General features: G+C 32.8%; 1 protein-coding gene across 5 annotated transcripts in view; it reads right to left on the reverse strand.

The window, feature by feature from the left end:
• Nucleotides 1-7,861: 7,861 nt before the first annotated feature.
• how (protein held out wings) overlaps nt 7,862-21,870 on the reverse strand; it is a 90,470-nt gene continuing 76,461 nt past the window's right edge. Inside the window, exons 5-8 of one of the 5 annotated variants that reach the window (XM_073093951.1) lie at nt 20,929-21,049; nt 19,104-19,436; nt 15,278-15,388; nt 7,862-12,236 (exon numbers count right to left, since the gene is read on the reverse strand). In XM_073093951.1, the coding sequence (XP_072950052.1) occupies nt 15,312-15,388; nt 19,104-19,436; nt 20,929-21,049 (531 nt within the window). In that variant the 3' untranslated portion in view covers nt 7,862-12,236; nt 15,278-15,311. Of the gene's footprint in view, nt 12,237-13,579; nt 15,389-15,591; nt 17,862-19,103; nt 19,449-20,928; nt 21,050-21,870 lie in introns of those variants that run through there. The other 4 variants (XM_073093953.1, XM_073093952.1, XM_073093950.1 and 1 more) reach the window with 4 other exon arrangements.

Raw genomic sequence — 21,870 nt, forward strand, 5'->3', positions numbered from 1 at the left:
TTTATGCAGATACGCCTACGTCGGCGTAAACGTTGCACCAATTTGTGTCGTAAGGCAAAAGTGCTCTCCAGTGTCCCAGTTTGAAAGTATAGCTGGAGTAACTGGAGACATGCAAGCTATTTTCTTTTTCTATAATTATTTTTGATGGCTTGGCTTCGAAAACTGTTTTTGTGCTACGGTAGATGATGGGTTTCATATCTAGGCGAGGTATGGAGCATATTCTACCTTCTTGATTTTTATTCAACTCAGGCCGGATAAATTCAGACTATAACGTTTCGACAAGGTTTATTAGCTGTTAACGAATAATAAAGTCGGGACTGATGGCGTAACATGGTCTCCAAAATATGTCACCCGACATTATGTGACATTTTATAGCGAGTTTATAACAATAAAATAGTATTTGAAGGTGGTGGAACTCTGTGGTTCGACTCCGGTGGTACCACCGCCACAACTATTTCTGCTTAATAACAACAGTGTTAAACGCTGCTGTGTTCTGATTTAAAGAGTGTGTAGACATCTGTGGCCGAGCTCAGGAACGAATCTAATCTTATCTGGGGCTAATTACAGATGTCCAGGAATAATTGAGGAGAACTCTATAGCGTGTAAATTCCCAAGGCAACGAATGGCCAAGGCAATTTTTATGAGAATAAAATATAATTCTATTCTCATAAAAAATAGCGACATTCTACGTTCTGAAATAATAAGACGTGGCGTTGGTCACGAGGGAAATTTTTCATTGAAATTAGAGCAGGAACACGGTCGAACATTAATCAAGTCTGGGAATAAGGGATAAAAAATTAAATTAAATGAGACGTTGAATGTATTTCACTATAATATTTTTAATGGAATCTCACAGAGCGTGGAAATCGTTTCAGTAGCATTGAAATACTTCTTAGTGGGTGATTAAAACTCTTATGAAACACATTTCTATTAATTTTCTTCCTCAGGAGAAAATATTTTTTTGATATTTATGTTCTTTATTAATATGATTGGGTAGGATGTAGTGTTTTTATGCATTTTTATTCAAGACAGATACCCATTTTCAGGATAACAGTGAAATTGACATGATAATATGCATTTTTGCAAAGTTTTCTGAAAATTTTACGAAAAGCAATTAACAAATCTGTAAGCAGCACAACTGTCGTTTAAATGTTTTCTTATCCTGGAATCGCACTCGTAACTACAAACGTATCATCATCATCATCAACAACCCATTACTGTCCCACTGCTGGCCACGGGTCTCCTGTAATAATGATTACAGAGAAGGATTAGGCCATAGTCCACCGCGCTGGCCAAGTGCGTATTGGTAGACTTCACATACATTTGATATTTTTTTTTATAAATCTCGCAGGTATGCAGGTTTCCTCGCGTTGTTTTCCTTCACCGTTTAACAAGTGATAATTATTTTCTAATACTCACCTAACTTTGAAAAATCAGAGGTGCGTGCCTGGGATTTGAGCCTCGGACCCCTCGATCAAGAGGCAGAGTTTCTTAACCACTAAGTTATCACTGCCACCAAACGTAGCAGACCTGTATAATCTGTTTTTCAAGTTATATCATTTCTATCAGGTTTTTGTTCTAAACGTGACATTTTATTATAAGTAAAATATAACAAGGTTCCAGTAACACGCACTGTATGCCCGTAACGTTAACGTAAAATTCAAGTCGGTAGGGGAAACAGTTTTACGACCCCGCGCCCTCTGGTTTAGTCCGGCTTGATTCCTTGATGATGCAGAATATGAGAGAAAAAGAGATGTAACAATGCAACAGAGCTTTTGAAAATATTTTTCGATAATAAATTAATTAAATATAGGTATTTTTAAGCTACTTGTTTATCATTGTCTGAAGTAAAACGCTATTATCTATTATCCAATTCTTGGATTAAATTCCACTGTCATATGAAAAGTCTCTTAATTTTTACTAACTTTGAAGGTCTCTGGAGGCATGCCTTCTTCCGCCTAATAACAGCATTGTTAAGCGCTGGTGTATACTACATCAAAGGGTATATTAAGGGAGACATGCCTAATTATCTGAGGTTGACCCCAAGTAAGCCTCCAATCTAATCTGGGGTTGATTAAAGATGACCATGGCGGTTATAGTTACTTTACATATATAAAACATAGACTGCATATTTGTTTGCTACTTATATGATAAAAATAAGTAATTAAAAGAAAGTAGGTAAATAATAACATAACATAACTCCTTTTAAATGTAAGTGAACTAAATGTACTAACATTTTGTTCATCTTATTGTAAGCTTTATGTTGGTAGTATCTCATTTTTACAGATATACTACTTGAAGAAGAATGCACGGGCGTCTTGAGACATCCCCCCAGGGCTCGCTGCAATTTTACGAGCGGCTGCCCTTAGCGCGGTACCAGCCCTTGCAATAAGGGTAACCACACATTCAATACTAAAGGGACAATGTGCGAAATTTATCATTATACTATGCAAAATTTGCAGATCTTAAAATATTATTCTTATGCAATTTCCTATTGATCACGTTTTTCATTATATTTTATTTAGGGCATTTATTTATTTATTTATTTTATTTTATTTATTATTTATGTACACACAAAATAGATACAGGAAGAAAATATATTATATATTATATATTTATTGTTTCCAAAACTTCTATACCTTCGTAATTTTTTACCGTTACTCGTACTAATATATCTTACCTTACTTTACAATACAGAACAATACACTTTTATTAAGGTATTTTAACACATATTTATCCGTAGATAGGGATGTTATAGTTACGTGTAAGTTAAGTAATAGTATTAAGTATCAAACGTAGAGGTATAATATGATTGCTGTATGTATGAGTACTTTTACGAAGCTAGAAGATTACTTTCGAATTTATTAAACGTAAATTCTTATTTAATGACAGTACATATTAAGACACACTTTATTTTGCTTGACATTGCATTACCCGAACGTCCTATATGGTTTACAGTGAGACATGGTCACCCTACTTGCACGCACCACAATCCTTCGGCAACAACACAATGAAAATATATTCCAACGTAATCCCAGCCTCCTCTGGCTGTTTATCCAATGTTTCAGGAATTTTCACTGCATTTACTCGAAATGGAGTTCAAAATTTGTTCACGTTATTTACTTTGTTCTCGTTTCAACATAGTGGCTGGAATGAAATATAATATTTCGTTACGATTTGGTATGCACTTGCAATTCAAACCTAGTCGTCTTTTTCGGCAAGTTTATACAGCTATGTTGACATTATAGTACAAATGTTGTCCGTCATTTCCAGGTTTGAATCCAGATACAGGGGTAATCACGTAATCAGACGAATTTCAGAGTTGAACCACCTTTAAATGTAAACATATCTATTTCCTTAGATATGTGATACTTATATGAATGAATAGGTGTAAAATTAAGCGTTTTATGTACGCACGTAAATCATCAGATTGATTAAGTTTTTCGTGAGAAAGTGTATCGCCTATTACTATAATATCGACGTATTTAGACCTGCTGGCGTATCTACATAAAATCTCCATCATACTTATCCCTAAATACGATTTCCCATTTATCATCATATAGAGTTTTATCGTATACGTGACGAAGATTTATTATCCCATAGGTTATAGCGATAAATATAAAAAGAGCGGCCAATTATGCATCATTTATACGGCCTCATGCATATAAATCAAAGTAATCACGGTGCAAAGGTGTTTAAGAAGAGATGCCGACTCGGCAACGTGATGCGACACTTGATGGTGAAACTAATCTAGATATTATCTACACTGATAAAGAATGGACTTGCAAATATGTACTTCGGCCTAATAACTGCAGTGTTAAGCGCTGCTGTTCCGCTGTGAAAGGAAATACTTTTTCGAGGCGTCCCAACTTAGCCCTCCGGGGTAGCAACGCATCAGTTGCCAGGTTCAGGTAGGAATCTTATTTCATATGGGTGTTGGTTATAATTATTTGTACCCAAATATTAATATTTAAAATTTATTTCTTCAAAGTTTTTTCATGTAATGTACGTAACATAATCCTTTTGTCTACAAGCTAGTTACCTACCGGTGTCAAATATAAGTTAAATTTATTAATTCTTGCAGTCAACATTTTCAGGTTCACTCAACCATATCAGCGGGCATCGTACAACCATATCAGCGGGCATCATACAACTATGAATTGAAATGTAAACTCATAGAAAATATAGTAATTTAATTCCGAAAGCAGTTTAATAGGTTTTAAACCTGCAATGAAACTGGATTAATTTCATTAATCCACTTAACCGTAGGTATCGTATTAATATAAAAGCATATTTAACATTGCGTATTGATAACTGTTATAATTATATTTTAAAATTACTAAAATTAACATTACTAGTTTGTACCTATGTAGGTACCTGTGACACAGTTAATATCCTGGTACTGTTTGTGGTTACTCTCTTTAAGACGGCTAAGATCATAATAAAGTATTTTTATGAAGTTTTATTTAGTACCGTTTATTCACATATTAATGAGATACGAACTGGTTATTTTTGGGCGACAAGTACGAGTATTGGCGAAACAAACAATAAAGCAACATGAGTACCTAAACTATTTGTAGAAAATTAAGTAGGTTCAGATACCTGTAGATATTTAGCTGTAGGTAAATAAACCTATGCGATTAAATCAGTAAATATGTAGAAAAAAGTTACATTTTTAAAATAATAGCAACATATTTTATTTATGACTTGAATTTAATATTACGACCCAGCGACTGCAAGAAGGTAGGTACTTTAGAAAAGAATAAAAACAGACACACCATTGTGAAGATTCTAAATCGCAGTGTAGAGCCCTTGATGTTTGTTGTAGCCAGTAGCGTAGGTACGGTAAAAGTACTTGTAACTACATTTTATTCTCTAGTATTGTGAAATACAATTGAACTTATCTTTTTAAATTTTTATTTCGTATCGCATTTGATGTTGTTTTATATTAACAGTAAATATATTATAATAACTGTTAAGACCTTTGAATTATTAACTAAATATTCATTGGACAGATAAATAGGAATGGGTATTGCTTATCAGTATTAAATTTTGGCGTGTTGTAAGTATAACTAAAATACATTTAAATGAAATAAAAGTTTTAGTTATTTATTAAGTAATATGTAATCGATTTGTCGTTGCTGATACTTGTAATATTTGTTGCTGATATTAGAAGCGAAGAAACAAAACTAACATTTTTTTAACCAATCGGTTACAATGGTACCTACCTTTATTTAAGGACATAATGGTTCATACGGAATAAACGCAATAATGCTGATATATAGAAACTATCACAATACCTCTCACAAGATACATTTTTCTGAAACTTTTCCCTGCAAAGAAACAGTCCTGTGTCTAGACACTATTGTGTAATTTCTAAATCGCGGGTGCGTAGAGCTCTTCATGTCTCTCGTCAGGTAAAGCCGCAGACGAGCGGGTTGTCTTTTATATAGCATTTTTGCAAGGAATACGTGTTGAAATGTATCTTTGTGTATTACGAGGTTAAATGTATGTAGGTATATCGTGGGCTTAAATAAATATGTGTACCTGTATCGTTTATTGATATATGTATGTAGAGGTATTTATGACTTCTTCGAAAAGGTTCTGTATTCGGCTGTATGTATTTTTTAACATATTTCCATCCAATGCAAGGGAATGATGAAGCACATGACTTATAACATTATTAAGTTGGTTAAGCCTGGTTTTAAAAATCCTCAGGATAATGTTTCAGAAACATTGATGCCGTCGGGCTATAATTATGAAAGCCTGTATTATTATACCAGTAAATTTTGTAAACCTACATTACCGTGCCTTCCAATTAAATACAAGTAGAATAATTCAACTTACTTAGTATACAGCTCTCACACAAAAAAATCCGCTCCTTCACTTTGGTACACACTGAATTTAAAAGGACCATTTATAAAGAAGTCCCTAAACGATAACCGAAATCTTTATAAAAGCACCCAATTGCAGTTCAGTGTGGGAGCAAACAGTTTATTCCCACGTGCAACAGCACACTGCATTTAAAATTCCATTTCCGTGCAACGAATATTTGAGAAAAGTTCAAATTGGACCCGTGAATTATTTCTTGGTATTAATACATGGTACCTGGAAGATAAGTTTTATTTGAATTTTGCTTATTATTATTGATGTTACTGTCCCACTACTGGGCACGACTCATCTCTCAGAATGAAAATGGTTAATTTTGTGGTCCGCCACGTGGTCGAGTGTGTTTAAGAATTAAACACTTCTTTATGAATAGAGGTTTTCACGATATTGTTTTCCGTTAAGTTATAGTTAATTATTGATAAGCGCATGGTAAATTATGATAGAAAATAAAAATATAAGACCTCCGATACGAAAGAAGGGTAGGTACCTACGCATGTATATATACATAGATATAATAATAAGGTATTGTAGTACTTTATTTTGGAATGTCTGAAGTAGTTTCTTTAAAACTTAGTACTTCAAAAGATAAAATATAAAAGTTGGATTATAAATTAATTGCAAAATTTGCAATCATTTTTGTAGGGTAAAAGCACAAATGACGGGCAATTTCATGTTTTCCCCATTTCTCAATTAATAGTTTGTTGAGACCTCTAATACAAATACATATATAGATTTAATCGTACAAATACTTACATGAAACTTAAAACTTTTTCCAAATTCGTATTTTTTATTACTAAGCTATTGTGCGATGTGCATTTTCTTCAATTCAAACAAAACCAAAATTAGCGCCATCTAACATTTTGTAAGCGATACACATGAAACAAGGCTACTTCAAGAAGCAAGTAGTTTACTTCTGTTGCAATAGGTGGCAGTGTTAACCATAACGACAATATATGGGGGCGTTAAGCTCCCCTTAATAATATTACTTTATATTTTTCAACAATATCTCATTATTTTAGATTTTATTATGCGATATTGAATTAAAACTATTTGTAACATAGTTCATTGCAATATACAGCACTGACACTGATATACAATTTAATAAATGCAAATTACTTTATGAAAACATTATCAGTTTTAAATATACAGTGGACCCGCGGTAATCCGGCCTCTGTCTAATCCGTCACCCCCTGTAATCAACATGGTCTATTATTTGTTACATATGTATTGAATATCTTTTGACAATATTTTTTGTAAGTTAAAAATTAATGTTAATTTTTTCATAAATAACGTTAATTTTATAATAAAACGTAACTTCTCTATTGTTTTGTTTAATTTATTGAATTTGACATGAATGATAAAGTATGATTTGTACTTCAGAGTACACTACACATGTATGTTAAATATAGAATCTTATCATTGGATCTGTATTTTGTCGGATTACAAGGTACTGTTTCGTGGAAAAAATCGGACTATAGGGGGTATTTTAGGCAGTACTCTATAATCCGACATATTGGATAGTCCGACACTGCCGTGCAAAATGATTGTCGGATTATCGCGGGTCCACTGTACCTACATTATACTTAATTGTTAAATAGTAAATAAATGTAATAAGAAGTGAGTCTTATGTTATATTTCCATATTACGCTGGTGTATTTGCTTATAATAATTATCACTATTTTAATTAATAGCAGATACAATTTTAGAATAATCTATGTCTCGTATTTGTACATACGTATTTCGTAACTGTTCTATGTATATTTTTCGTGATATATAATACTTTTTATGGTAACTGTATGTACTTGTTATATAGGAGTAATAAATAAAGCTTAAAGTAGGCAAGTAAGTGATATCATCTTGTGTATATTGGGCACCTTTGTTTAATAATAATGTAAATACTATTGTTTGCGTCAAAAGTTTTGAAATAGTATCAAGTAGGTTGGCTTGAGTCAAGGAAAAAAGAAACCCTCAATACATTTTCCAAATAATATATTTACTAATGCCAAATCAATCTTAAACACACTTCAAAACAGACATAAGTAATAATATGCACAATCTCACTTAACTAAGAGTAATAAAAGTAGATATATTCTATTTTGTTTTTGGAAAACAATTGTAATTTATTCTCCTCTATAATACTTTATCGAAAAAAATTATAATATTATATAATTATTTACAAGTTCATTTTAAGGCACTTGATTAGTGATTGCCATGTAGATAATAAGTACAAAAACAAAATGTGTAAATGTCTGCAGATGGCACAAATATGTTTCAACCGACAAAATTCATCGTCGTTATACGCGCGATATTAATATTCAATCTATCTAACGTTTTGCCTACCAAAGATAGACACTTATGCATAATAGAAATGGAAAGATTTCAATCTATGGTCCGCGTAAAACTGCTAGTCCGGTCTGAATATAGAAATCAATAGGGTCGCCATAGCAAATTGTATGACTACACCTGCTCGCAACTTCAGAGCGGACTAGCAGCTTGGTTCGGACTATACGCGTAATAAAAGTAGATTGAATATTAATATAGTACGTCTATAGGAAACACGCTATAATAATATTTATATGCAGACGTCAAATTTGTACGTTATTAGTTTTATCTCATCACAATATTATAAACATTATTCTGGTAGGGCTAGGAATATTTCAATGTTTCAGCTTATGGCGTTATATCCCTTTGTTGTTCCGTAAATGCTTAGTGTTTGTACTGATAAATATAAAATAGTATTGAGAAGGAAGCACTGATGCAATGTTCTTTTATCAAAAATTACAAATTATAGATCCCTATTTATTAAAAAAAAAATGATATTTTCTTTTTTTACATCTATTAGAAAAATATTTAATCTCCTCAATAATAGGATAAATAGTTATAATTATAAATGTTGAATTGCTTTTCTGAAATATCATGAACGATATGATTATGTAAGATTTTTGATAAAAATGACGAAAATGAATATGGATATGATTTTGATGGTTAAAGAACTTCATAGCACCGAGTTAAATTATGTTGTCACGTAATAAATTTAAAAAAAATATCAATGGGGAAATTGAAAATTTATTCTATAATAGATTTGATGAAGTTAGAATATATCGATATAGAATATATCCATTCTGAAATCTTAATCTAAAAATTATTTCTTTTTTACTAAATATATGATCAATCTACTCCCATAGATATTATATAGGGTTATCAAAAGTTTATGGTAGGTACTATATTTTTAAAGCAGGGAAATTGTTTGCATACTTCCAATCTATTGGTAAATTTATACTACCATAGAAGGTAGTGGAATATTCAAGCAATATCTAGTTGAAGAGTCATAGGTCTCATTCATTGGTTACTGGGATGACCCAAGTCATACCAACATAATGACCTTCCACTCTATAACGTGTACGATTTTACATAGATGTCTTCATCTATAAGATTTAAGTAATCCGTAAGTAAAATCCATTTTTACAGTGCAACTTTATTCGTTAATTTCTATGATAGAGGGGTGAGGTTAATGATTTCTTATCATAACATCAATGAATGCAATGAAAGGAAACCGCAAAATTAAGTACTTATACATGAAGTAATCATGGACGGAGAGTGTTACTTTCAAGGGTACAAAGGATGAAAGTAGTAAGGAAGTAATGCTAGGGCCTCATTAGTCCATTCGTCTATTGCCATATTCGAATAAAAATTGTAATAAAAATGCTAATATGACACAAGTGTGTACCTATTAGCATTCAGTAGTTTGTTTTGCTTATTTATCTCTACAAAATTGACTTTGCTTGACGTAGCTTTGCTTGATACAGAAATAATTATAAAATTATTAAATTATGATTGATCGAACGAATCTTCGGCGACTTCTTTATAATATTTTCGGATAGTCGCAACGTTCGATCACGGTTTAAATTTTCAGTTGTCGAATTCACACTAATGTGACCTTAGCACAAGTTTACATCATCGCTATGATATGTAATGAAATATGCGATATAGGTGTTTGAATAATGAAAGTTGTTCAACAACACGAATATTCCTATAAATGTTCTTGCCTTAACCTTACTTTAGTACTATTAACGTCGAATCTAAACATTTTATAAAATAAAGCACTTACATAACTACGTAATAGATTCAGTTACAAAAATTTAGATCATTAGTACTAATTCATCAACTATATTAATCGAAAAACAATTATAAAAAACATTATCATTTACGGTCCTAGTGGACTAGCTACTTTAAGTATCGGCGATTCGGATTTTGGCGATTGCATAGATACTATAAGAACGTTTTGACGACTGCGATTAGTCGCGTTGTCGAAAACACGCGTTTTTGCAATTAAACTTGCTCTATCGCGTTTTCTGCATTTATTTGATACATCGAACGCTCAAAATGAGCTGTGACAGGCACTCAAACAAGTGATTTGTAACGTTTAATCGCTGCATCTAGCTTCCAAAAACCAGCTAAATCATTAATCGCCGATACTAGAAGTAGCATGTCTTCTGGAACCCTTACTCAAGCAACGAACGCTATTTATTTATCATTAATCTCAATATCAGATCTCTTAGTGCTATAGAGCGCTCGACCAATCTTGAATCGAGCATTTTTACAATAAAATATTAATTTGTGATAACACATCTATTGCACTAAAGTTAATAACGAAATTATTGTAAAATTATTGCTTTTTTAACACTCTATGTAAATTATATACATAACAATTAACTAAAATCAAAATTATAACTTTCTTAGTTATTCTAGAAAGCCTGTATCTATAGTTTTCTGCAAGTAAGTTTGATTGATCGAAATAAAATATTCAAAAACGGATAGATATTCATCCTGAGATAAAATTGACACAAGAGATTCTCAAAAGAGATTGCAGCAACGTATCATACGTAATCTATTTTAACATTAAAAGCTTACGCACAAAATTATATGTTTATTATTAAATGGAGATTATAGATATACCTTAATGATAATTCAAAACTGAAGACGATATACTTTTAACATTAACATTTAGTAAAGTTAACAATAATTTAATATTCTCTACCTTTACTTAACTATTAAATAAATGATTTAACAATTTCTATAGAACCGCAAAGATGAAAGATTGTACATTAATTATTAAGGCACTTGGGATGCATTAATATTCGATTGTTATGCATAAATATTAAGCACTATTATATAATATGAATATAATGCTATTAAAATATAATCTAAAGAAAGTAATAAATGATTCGTGCACATACTGACCCTTATGAATATTTTAAGGAAGACTTTTCAATTTCAATTACTTTTCACGATAATTTTCAAAAATCATTGACATTACATTAATATATAGTCTTTGGTTTTAAAGTATATAATGTATTGCCGAAATTAATGCAAGTGGGGTCAATAGGTGCACGAAAGTAACCTAGGAGAGACTTATCACTCGAAATCAGTCCGATCCGAATAAAGAAGCAATGAAGACATTTAGTAAAAATATTTCACCATTTTCATACTTACATTAGACACTGACACCTCAATTCCATTTTCATTCCACGCGTGACGAAGATCTTGTACGAACAGCTCAGCTCAGATCGAAATGTTTTGTGCATTTTGTACTATAAATCTATTACTATTATAACGCATCTATGCATTCATTTGCAAACTATACACTAAATTTTCTTACAAATATTATTGCTGATATCAAAACTATTGAATCTAAATGCTATTGAATTTGAAACATTACTTTAAATTTTACACAATCAATTCTCAAAACAAAGCCTCTGATGGCTTGTTCTGACTGTTCGTTCCATAAAACAGGCAGAGTGAAGTATGTGATATAAAAACATATTTCGAATCAACAATAAGTTGAAAAGGGCTTAAAAATTTGAAAAAAACATTTCAAACGAAATCATTTAGACGGCGCTAAATATGATTTGTGATAAACGTCCATTTAATATAGTAAAAGTTAAAATAAAATATAAGTATATCTATTAAATAACTAATAATAAAGAATTTAACGTTACATTTAGCGCCGCGTAAGGTAGTCAGGGTAACCTAACAACACTCGTGCTAACAACACGATCAAGCGACAACAGTACATGTTACAATACAGTAAATATAGTCGATGGCGTGTGCCACTTCAAAAAAATATTATAAAAAAAATGTTAATAAAGTTCATCATGTTATAAACATAACAGGCATAAAAATGTTAATAGTTAGACTATTAAAATACATAGTATATGTTAACGTGAAAGGCCCAACAGCTATAGCTACATGGTGGTCGATGTTCCGATGATTATGTTACGCGGCGACATAGGGTTCCGGTGCGCGCGGCCGTTTCTCCTGTTAGCCTCGGCGCCGTTAGCACTCACCTAGCCGGGTTAACGAGAAGAGAGAAAACAGAATGTTAGTATCGATCAAAATGTCATGTCCGACTACACGCGTTCGCTCAAGGCGAGCTCGATTCAACGCTCTCGTTCGCTGCGTGTTGCAAAGCGATGTTTCGAATTGCATTACCTAACTTTAACTAACTGTACCGCGTAAAATTGCTAGACCGCTCTGAATATAGAAATTAATCCCGTCGTCATAGCAAATTGTATGACTATACCTGCTCGCAACAACTTCAGAGCGGACTAGCGTTTTGGCGCGAACTACACCTATCAGAAACTTCCCACCCAAGAATTTTTCACGGTGCGATGACTTGTTGTATTTTTTTTTAAGTTAATTTACCAAACAATTCATCTTACACAAAAAAATTACAGCTAAATACTAAAAATCTAATTGTATTTTTTTTCGAATTATATCAAAAGTTGGCTACACTGTCAACGCGCCGGGTGGTTTCTAAATTACGGTGTTAGATTATTAAAACAATTCCGATATTGTAGGACATTTAGGATAACTTACATGGATTCGAAAATATTAAACAAATTACATGATGCCATGTACGGGACCGACACGACATGCAGCCAACGAAAGCGATAAATCGTGAACTCGGATTGATGTACGGTGAACGGAATTTCAATATAATAAAAAGAATTCAATAAAATAATCAAGGGGAGGCTATCAGGCATTCGTGCCGCGAAAACTTTGCAACGTGGTCCAGTTAATAAATTATACACGGGTCCTTATTCATATAATTAGTTTACGCAGTTAATGGTTGAAAATGTTAAAATAATTTAGTATGATAATGATAATCTACAGTATAGGATTAAAATGCCCAATAGTTCCCAGACGAGCAATGCTTGACACATATCGAACGGTGCGCCTTCCTCGTATGGATGCTTCAAGCACTGCCCAGACAACAAGCATAGGTAATAATTTATCACTTATGTATAACCATAGCACCCCAATGCAAGTATGTAAGTTATTCAACACATCGCTGCATATTTTCAATATAATTGTATATGATAGCATTCTCTTAAAAGTTGTTAATAGTTTGTGATAACGTATCAATATGTCATTACATATTTGCATGTTAGTGACTCATATAATATAAATACATAGTTACAAATAATCTGCAAGTGACAATAGCAGTTATGACAGTGCTCTTCGTAATTATGTAAACAAACAGGAACTTGGCCTTGTGGAGTTGCATGTTAGTCGTGTGAGGCTACAACTGACCAAAATGACTGCACGTCATCAACTTTATCGACTTATATCATCAAATTTCAATATCACATTATAACGCGAACCTATCCAGCTAAAAAGAAAACGCTTATAAAATTCAGACAATTTATTGCAATGTATACCTTCTGAAATGCATTTAATATTTACAATCAACAATTGAAATAACATTTTACACAGACATCGTCATATTTATAATTGATATATTGGATAGCAATCCGATTATATTTCAATTCATATAAAGCGTGATAATACGTAAAGGCAATTGGATGCCTTTATACATCCACAAGGACACAAGTGCAAATAATCTTAATAATAAAACTTTCATATACGAAAGTAGATAAAATATAATACCTAAGGCAAAATAGAAACAACTAGCATAATTTTTCTCATATAAAAATCTTATATTGACTAAGAAAAACTTGTGATGATTAAGAAAACATAAGTCAAAGGAGGGGCATTTTGTATAATACTGGATCGATGGCACAAATTCTGAAAATGCTCTTCCCTTTGACTAATACTGGGCGAAACTCAGGAAAGAAGGATTTCACAACCCGAAAGTAGCACCTGCTGTATATTATTTGGCAATATTGAACACAAATATATGTGACAGATTCTAAAGATAAATAAACTCCAAATAAAATAACAGAACATGTATCTGACATCCTTCTTCCCTCGCAAATATTTCTAAACGATACCCGAAAGAACATTATTCGCACAGATAATGTGGACTACTCGAGACACATATTGTGATACTTGCAACGTCGGCATTTAAAACAAAGGTACGATTATTTGGCAACTCCAAATTTAAACCAACATACTTCAGTTACAAGCCTCATCACAACATGTTTCAAAAATTCTATAAAAAAAAGAAAATATAAAAATCACAGTTTTAAATTATGCAGATTCACTTCAGATCCGGTATGAAGTAGTGATGGGCATAACACGTCATATTCCTATTCAACTACTCGATAACTAATAAGTACACAATAATAATAATAAATAGAAAAAAGGACACAGAGAGACAATAAAGCAGAGGCACCCACGCATTCTTACTGATGAATATGACTGCTAGATATCTACGACAAACTTCCGTGATTCATACTTCAACCGTGAGACATGAAGCTTAAGACGAACAGTTTCAGTATAAAATTAATATTTAGAAAATTAAAATTGAATGAGATTCATAGACACATATCAACTAAAATTAAACTTGCAATGATAATTCGGCTGCTGATTCCCTTCTCAGGCTATCTAGTATTTTTTGTATTTAACCCAATATCACAGATTAAAATTGTATTTGACTAAATACCGAATGATGAAGTTCTGTGTCGCTAAATACTGTTATATCAGTAAACAATATGTCATAAACTTCTTTAATTTTATTAAATAGAAACATAAATTGATTTTATCAAATGCCACATTGTAAATTATTTGTAAATTAAAAATTCTTTCATATAACACGTTATAATAAACAATTAATTGTCTGTAATAATCATAATAATAATTATAAAACAGTATATTTTTTTATAAAAAGAGAAAATACTAATGAATCACAGGTAACCAATACAATCAAACCGCAAAATGAATGTCAAAAAACCAATTTTTTATTCGGCCGAATAAGACTTCAAAATTCGGTAATCGGTCGAATACAAATCCCAATTTGCTAGTCGACCGAATACAAAAAACACTCGCCGTTCATTACAAGTAAACAATACGTCGTGTGTTCGTCCTAAATACATCGATTCAAGCAAGCGTATTCATCGTAAGCATGCGCGCGTTTTCTCACCTTGTGGACAATATGGCGGACAGTTTGGCGGGAATTAAGGCGCTGGTAAGGCAGTGCGCTGGTAAGGGTGCTCCCTCACTTGCGCGAGCCGACCCGCCCTCCGCACGACACCTAGCGGCATACTCACATTAACATGGCTCTAAGCATATACCATAGACAATCAGCGTCAAATATACCATAGACAATTTATTTAGCTTTGTAAGGCTATGTTTATCGTAAATAAAATTTATTTTAAAATTAGACTGACGCGTCTGTTTTGTTCGGAAAATGTGTACAGAAAAAATATTGAGTTTCATTTTATAAGTTTTTTGTTGTTAAATATAAAAATGATTCACTTTAAACAGCTTAAAAATATAATAGCAGAACATTTATGCTAAACAATGCCCGGATGGTCAACTTTTACATTTAAATGCTGAAAAGAAATTTAATCTCATTAATTTCATGAAAACTCATCTCTCGTAGAAAACTAAACCTAGAATCGCGAATATACTATCACTGCCAAATACTCTTCATTTAGAATATATTAATTTTCTTAGCAAAGCATTTCTTTTGGCAGTATCACTAATATCTACTATTATGCTTAACTACGCCTATCGATTACCTATATATTTTATTGCTTTGGAAAATTAACAAAATAAAACTTTAATATACGGGCAATAGCAGACCCAGTCAAGGTACAGATAATGGCTGGCATAAATTTTGTAAATACTCTGACTCGATAGAATAAACTGCGGCCAAAGATATTATGTATGTCTAGATTAACTATCGAAGCTCTGTAAAAGAGACTAAAATAATCAAAATATGTAATATTATGCTTTTCTATTAAATTGTTCATTGCATCATACCTTCATGCTCACAGATACAATATATCATACCTGGTTGTCGGTAATTACCACAGATTGTTTAAGAATTAAACACTTTCGAAACTTGTTATTTGGTTATCGAATATCTATACAAATAAATAATATCTTTGACGGCAGTTCAATGAAACGCAAAACACGGCTCGTAAAGCTCACTCGTTTCTAAACTAAGTAAAAATCTTTATAAGATAATAATCACTTAACCTATGGTATGTTTATAAATATATAATATGGCTAATAAATTAATAAATTACGACATAGTTACATATAACAATAATATAACATTTGATGTTGTGTGTGTTGTTCAAATGTTACGTTATAATTATAGGGTGTAGTGTTTTTCCACCTAGAATGTTTCATTCTGATACTTTAGTGTATGTTCATCGCATTACCGACTTGTCTCACTGCGAACGAATAAACGACATACTAATAATCTTTGTGAAAAAAAAGTACGTTGTCCTAAGCTGTTTTAACTAAGGAAAAGATGTAGAGTTGAGATTCTGTGTGAATTATTATAATGCATTTGTACATTCAGTTATCACATTTTATTAAATAGATTATTTTGTATTAGGTTATACTCAGTTTTGTATTACATCGGAAAAAACTGGAATGGCAAATTAATATTAAAAGGACTTAAGATGACAAAGATCACAATTGTAGTTTTAGAATGTCATCTTGTTGTGATGTATCAATCGAAATAGTTACAAATTGTTGTTGTTGTTTCACATATTACGTAGTTTCAAATATCCAGCGATAAAATATTTCTATTTGCTATTTATTCGTTGACTGTGAGACAAGTGGCTTAAATAATTATGAAGTCAGTGTGGTTAATTGTTAAAATATTAAGTGCACGTTGTTTTTGTAAAAAATCAAATCGTATTTGGTCCCTTTTGCTTGTAATCGCTGAATTGTTCGTGTGACATTTTGTCATTCAGAGATTTTGCGGTTAATAAAATTATTCACATACTGGAAATCTAGAAAAATGGTAATGTATACGTCATGCAAGAATTTAAGAACAATTTCAAGTCAGTCAAAAGTAAAAATTGTGTGATGTATGGTCTCACATTAACAAAATGTTAATATATTAGTTGTGTTACAAGCAAGGGTTATCACAAGATAATGAGATGACAATGTTGCATAATGCGGTCACCATCGAAAACAAAGATAGGTAAATGTGTATATCGAATATAAACTATGTCTTTGTATACGAAACATCGGTAACTTAAAAGATTTCTATTGGCAGTCGCAATAACGTTAAAATAACTTTCCGTTAAGGAAATCTAATAAAACTGCCATTCGATATAACGATAAAATAAAATTTGCAATAAACACCTGAAATAAAATTATATTACTTTGTGTAAATAATTAAAAATATTCTGTTAAAATAATAAATAAGCGATAAAATTTCTTTGTTTGTTCGAAAACAAGATATACTTTATATTTCATCTGTACAAACGGCTAGACGAAAACAAGAGTCGTAATCAATAACATCGTAGGTACATAATCGAGTCACTATACTATATCGTACTTAATCTATGAAGACTTAAGCTAGAGTTGTTGAAATTGATCATGGCTATGGTTTAAAGATTCCGGGAACATAGAAAAAAGTCAGGGACGGTAAAAATGATGCGTCGGGCGATACGGTGTAGTTTGGATGCTGTCGTATCTTACTGAGGTCTGCATTTGCGGCCAATGTCAAAAGCCAGCGAGTAGGTACCTCGACGCTGCAACCCCATTAAAACATTTAATTCACACACAGTTTCAATGACGTTAAACATATGGATTAGTCGTTAGTTCTCGGTTTCCAATGTTGCGCCCATTCACACTGCGATCGGCTGAAGGACCGTTTTATCGGACCGATTTTTGAGACCGTATGTAGTTGTGAGCGAGTTTCTAGTAGTGAGAGAGTAATCCGGACCTAGTGAATAGATGATCCGTTAAAATGTGTATTTCCGTTTTGTAAAGGATAATAGAATGTAAGACAAGAACAAAAACAGATGTCAATATGAACCTTTGATACTGAACTAAACACTATCCGTTACTTTATATAATAGATATTTCTCCTCAAACAGACGAGTGTAACGTGTAAAATCTGTACCTCTTATATATTGACAGGAAGATCAGAAAATCGGTCCGGTGAACAGGCCTGCGTGCGAACGGGCTATTAGTATCAGTTACATCATTTAGTAGTGACGGTTCGGAAAAACGTCCCTAAATTACCGGACTAGTGTGTAAACGGACTATTAGTGTATCAGTTTCGTTACCGGAATGAATTTAACTATCTGATATTAGTTTTCGATTTGTTTCCTTCAAAAGATGTTCGAAAAAGCTAAGGCAAGACAAGCTATGTCCAATCGACATTGAAGTCATGCAACTTTAAGGTTACTTATGACTTGTTATAACGAAAAAATCAAAGTTAATTCATAACCATGCAGTTATTCTATCTCTAACAGATAAACATTGAGTTTAACATTTCTTAACATTATATCTGACATTAAATAAATTTGTTCTATCAGCATTACCTACCTAACACGATAAAAGTTGACTATATTTGAGTGTTTTGGACTATTTACGTATTAACCCGGTACCGTATTCAGCGTTAGTATAAATGGGACATTTGATAACAAATGGACAAAAATACCTGATATGAAAATGGGATAACTTTAAATTCATTATTATTAGATTTATTTATATCGTAATTAAAATAGTCAAGAGTAATGAATAATTACTATTTGGATATAAATTTTGATTAATATTTGACATGAAATGAGATATCAATTGAAATTCTAATTTATTGAAGTCGGGTAGTTTTTCCCCCAAAACTGTTAACGAAAAAATGGCTTTAATATATTGGAACTTTTTACTAGTGTCAGAGATTTAAGACCCCGATCAAAATAAAAACTTGTAAAATCTACGTATCCAGATGTTATCAAACGTTATAAGTGATCAACGGGCGAACAACCCACCCGTATGGTCGGCGGCGGCGTACTCGGCCGTCAGGAGCGGATTGGCGGCCGCGGTCAGCGCCGCGTAGTTCGCGTAGTCAGCGTACGGCGACGCGTAGATCAGCTGATGAGCGGGCTCGCCTGGGGACAGCAGTCCCGCTGCGGCACCGGCCCCGGTACCGTTCAGCAACCCCGCTTGAGCTCCCGGAGCTCCAGACATACGTGGCGACAGAATCAACGGCGCTCCCAGTGGTGCCTGAGTACGTAAAGCCACGCTACCCACGCCGGCCACGCCCCCGCCCGGCGCCAACAGTCTCTGCGTCTCGGCGGCCACGCGACGCCACTCCTCGTCGGCTGTGGAGTCCCCTTTATCGTATCAATGGTAAGCTAACCCCGTCTGGTACAACGTTAGTCAGTCGCTTACGACTTTCAGGGCGATTGTTGTTAGTAATAATGTGCGGAGCTTTTACAATTGTTTCAGTAAATTAACATGAAAATTCTTTAAGGAGATATTATAATAGGTAGAATAAAAATGTATAGGTAACTTTATTTTTTAGTCTCAACGACGAACTAGTGAATTGTGTCGGAATGACAGTGATAAATATTCTCGCATCAATTCAAAGAACATGACTATTGTTCCCAAGTTACAAAATTCTAATCATGTTCTCCGTAAAGCGAAGTAAGCGAACCAACTGGAAAAGCTCCTTACGTCATTTTCAAAACAAGTCCCATAGAATCCAATCACACGGTGTGTCACGAGGTCACCCATGTTAATAGTTAACGACCGTAACATGCTACAAATGATTCAAGTTAGTCATCTTGCAACGATGACTCAGAAATTGACTGAAATTATGCACGTTTTAGAAGTACCTTTTATGAACAATGTTAATTACCAATAAGCTTGCTTTATATATATAAGGGCTGTATTTCTTTGTATAACTATCGGGACTAATATATTTATTATAAATATATTTCTTATGGTACTTATGTCATTTTATCAGCATCCAGGGTTGACTGCCTTCAGGAATAAGTCCGCCCTTTGCATCCCTTCTTATAAGCTTTTTAATAAAATATAAGTAAATAATTAAATAAAAGTAAAATATTAACTAAAGGAAAAGTCACCATGTGATTAGATACACAAATGGATGAAAATATGTGCCCCAAAATAAACCTTTACTATACTTATGTTTGCAAAATACTTTGTAAATTTAGAAATTTCATTTTTGACAAGAAATTTAATACAATATGTTCCCTTATTTAATGTAAACTTTTTAAAAAACTAAACCAAAACAAGTAGTAGCAATATTCAATAAAAAAATCTCATTTAGACGTGACCGTGCAAATATTATTCCCAGAAATAACTAAAAAAATCCAAATTAGGCACAACACGTTCAACAAAAATCTCCCAAATTAAATATTCAACACATACCAACCAAATTAAATACAAGATTACATAATTTATAAGAAAAATGGGTTATGTTTTAAGAGCTTAAGACTTCAGAAGCATATTTTTAATTTTACAGCTTACGTAAGTACCTATTAAAAGTTTAGGTCGAATTTTTTGACAAAAAGAATTGTATTTGTCCAAATCACTTAAGTAACTAAAAATTAGGTTTTTTGACGGAAAAAATATTTTAATACTATTAAAACTTATAAGCTTATCAAAAATTATAGGCATAATATAATGGGTACTTGAAAAAATATACTGAAATATTTGAGATCAAAACTTAGAAGCTTATTCTGAAAAATACTCGCATATTTTACATCAAAACTTAGCAAGACTTCTATAACAGTCTTAAGCCCTTACTTATGCTAGGTTAGTTACAAAACATGAATGCGACCATACTTAATAGGCACTGACCGTTGACGGGTACCACGGCTTTAGCGCTAGAGTCGCGGTAGGTCCCGTTTATGATCGCCAGTTCCATCAACTGACGCTTCTTCAACTCATCTTCACCGTCTGCTTGCTGTGGACAAAATATTAATCCTTTCAAATATCAATTTTATTATGGAAATTACCATTGCATGGAAATTACCATTGAATTTTTTACCTTTCAAATATCATCAGGTATTCTAGGATTCGAGGATGGTAGAACCTATTGTGGTTCGATTTTAGAGACACCATCACCACGCTTATCTATGGCTTATAACAGCAGTGTTAAGTGCTGTTGTTGCTTAAAGGGTTTGCTTAGGGAGACATACTTTTCTGAGGCGTTCCAGCCTAGACCTCAGAGGTAGCGGTAGCGGCGGTGCATTTGTGGCCGACCTCAGGTAAGAATCTAATCTTATCTTGGTTGGCTATGGGTAGTAGCTACTTACCATCAGATGGACTGCATGCTTGTTTGAATATTATAATGCGCAAATATTTCTTGAGGACAAAGTTGATAATGACATTAACATAAAAAATGCGAAGGTGTGAATTAAGTTGGTAATAGGTAACTTTTTAGACCTTTTTGGATTTAAATATTTTACTTATTTTACCTCTCACCTCTAAAAACGTGTTACAAAGGGCGAACCTAATGTATTTTCGGATGTTGAAATTAGTTCCATTAGTTTCATTTCTTGGAAGTGAGTTCCATTTTAAGTATGACGATGCGTGTGGCACAGCAGTCACTATATAATATCGCTCTGACACGAAAATAGTTCCTGCGTTCGGTCCCCGGCCAAGCAAATACATAAATTTCTTTGTCTATTGCATTTGTGATATAAATTCGATTGTGCTTGAAGAAAGCTTTATTTAACATTTTAATGGGACACTAAAAGATTCAGAGAATTTAAATTATATTTA

The sequence above is a fragment of the Epargyreus clarus genome, unplaced genomic scaffold (assembly GCF_041222505.1).
Source record: "Epargyreus clarus isolate Ecla_fem2 unplaced genomic scaffold, WU_Ecla_fem_2.2 ptg000005l, whole genome shotgun sequence".
Taxonomy (NCBI): Eukaryota; Metazoa; Arthropoda; class Insecta; order Lepidoptera; family Hesperiidae; genus Epargyreus; species Epargyreus clarus.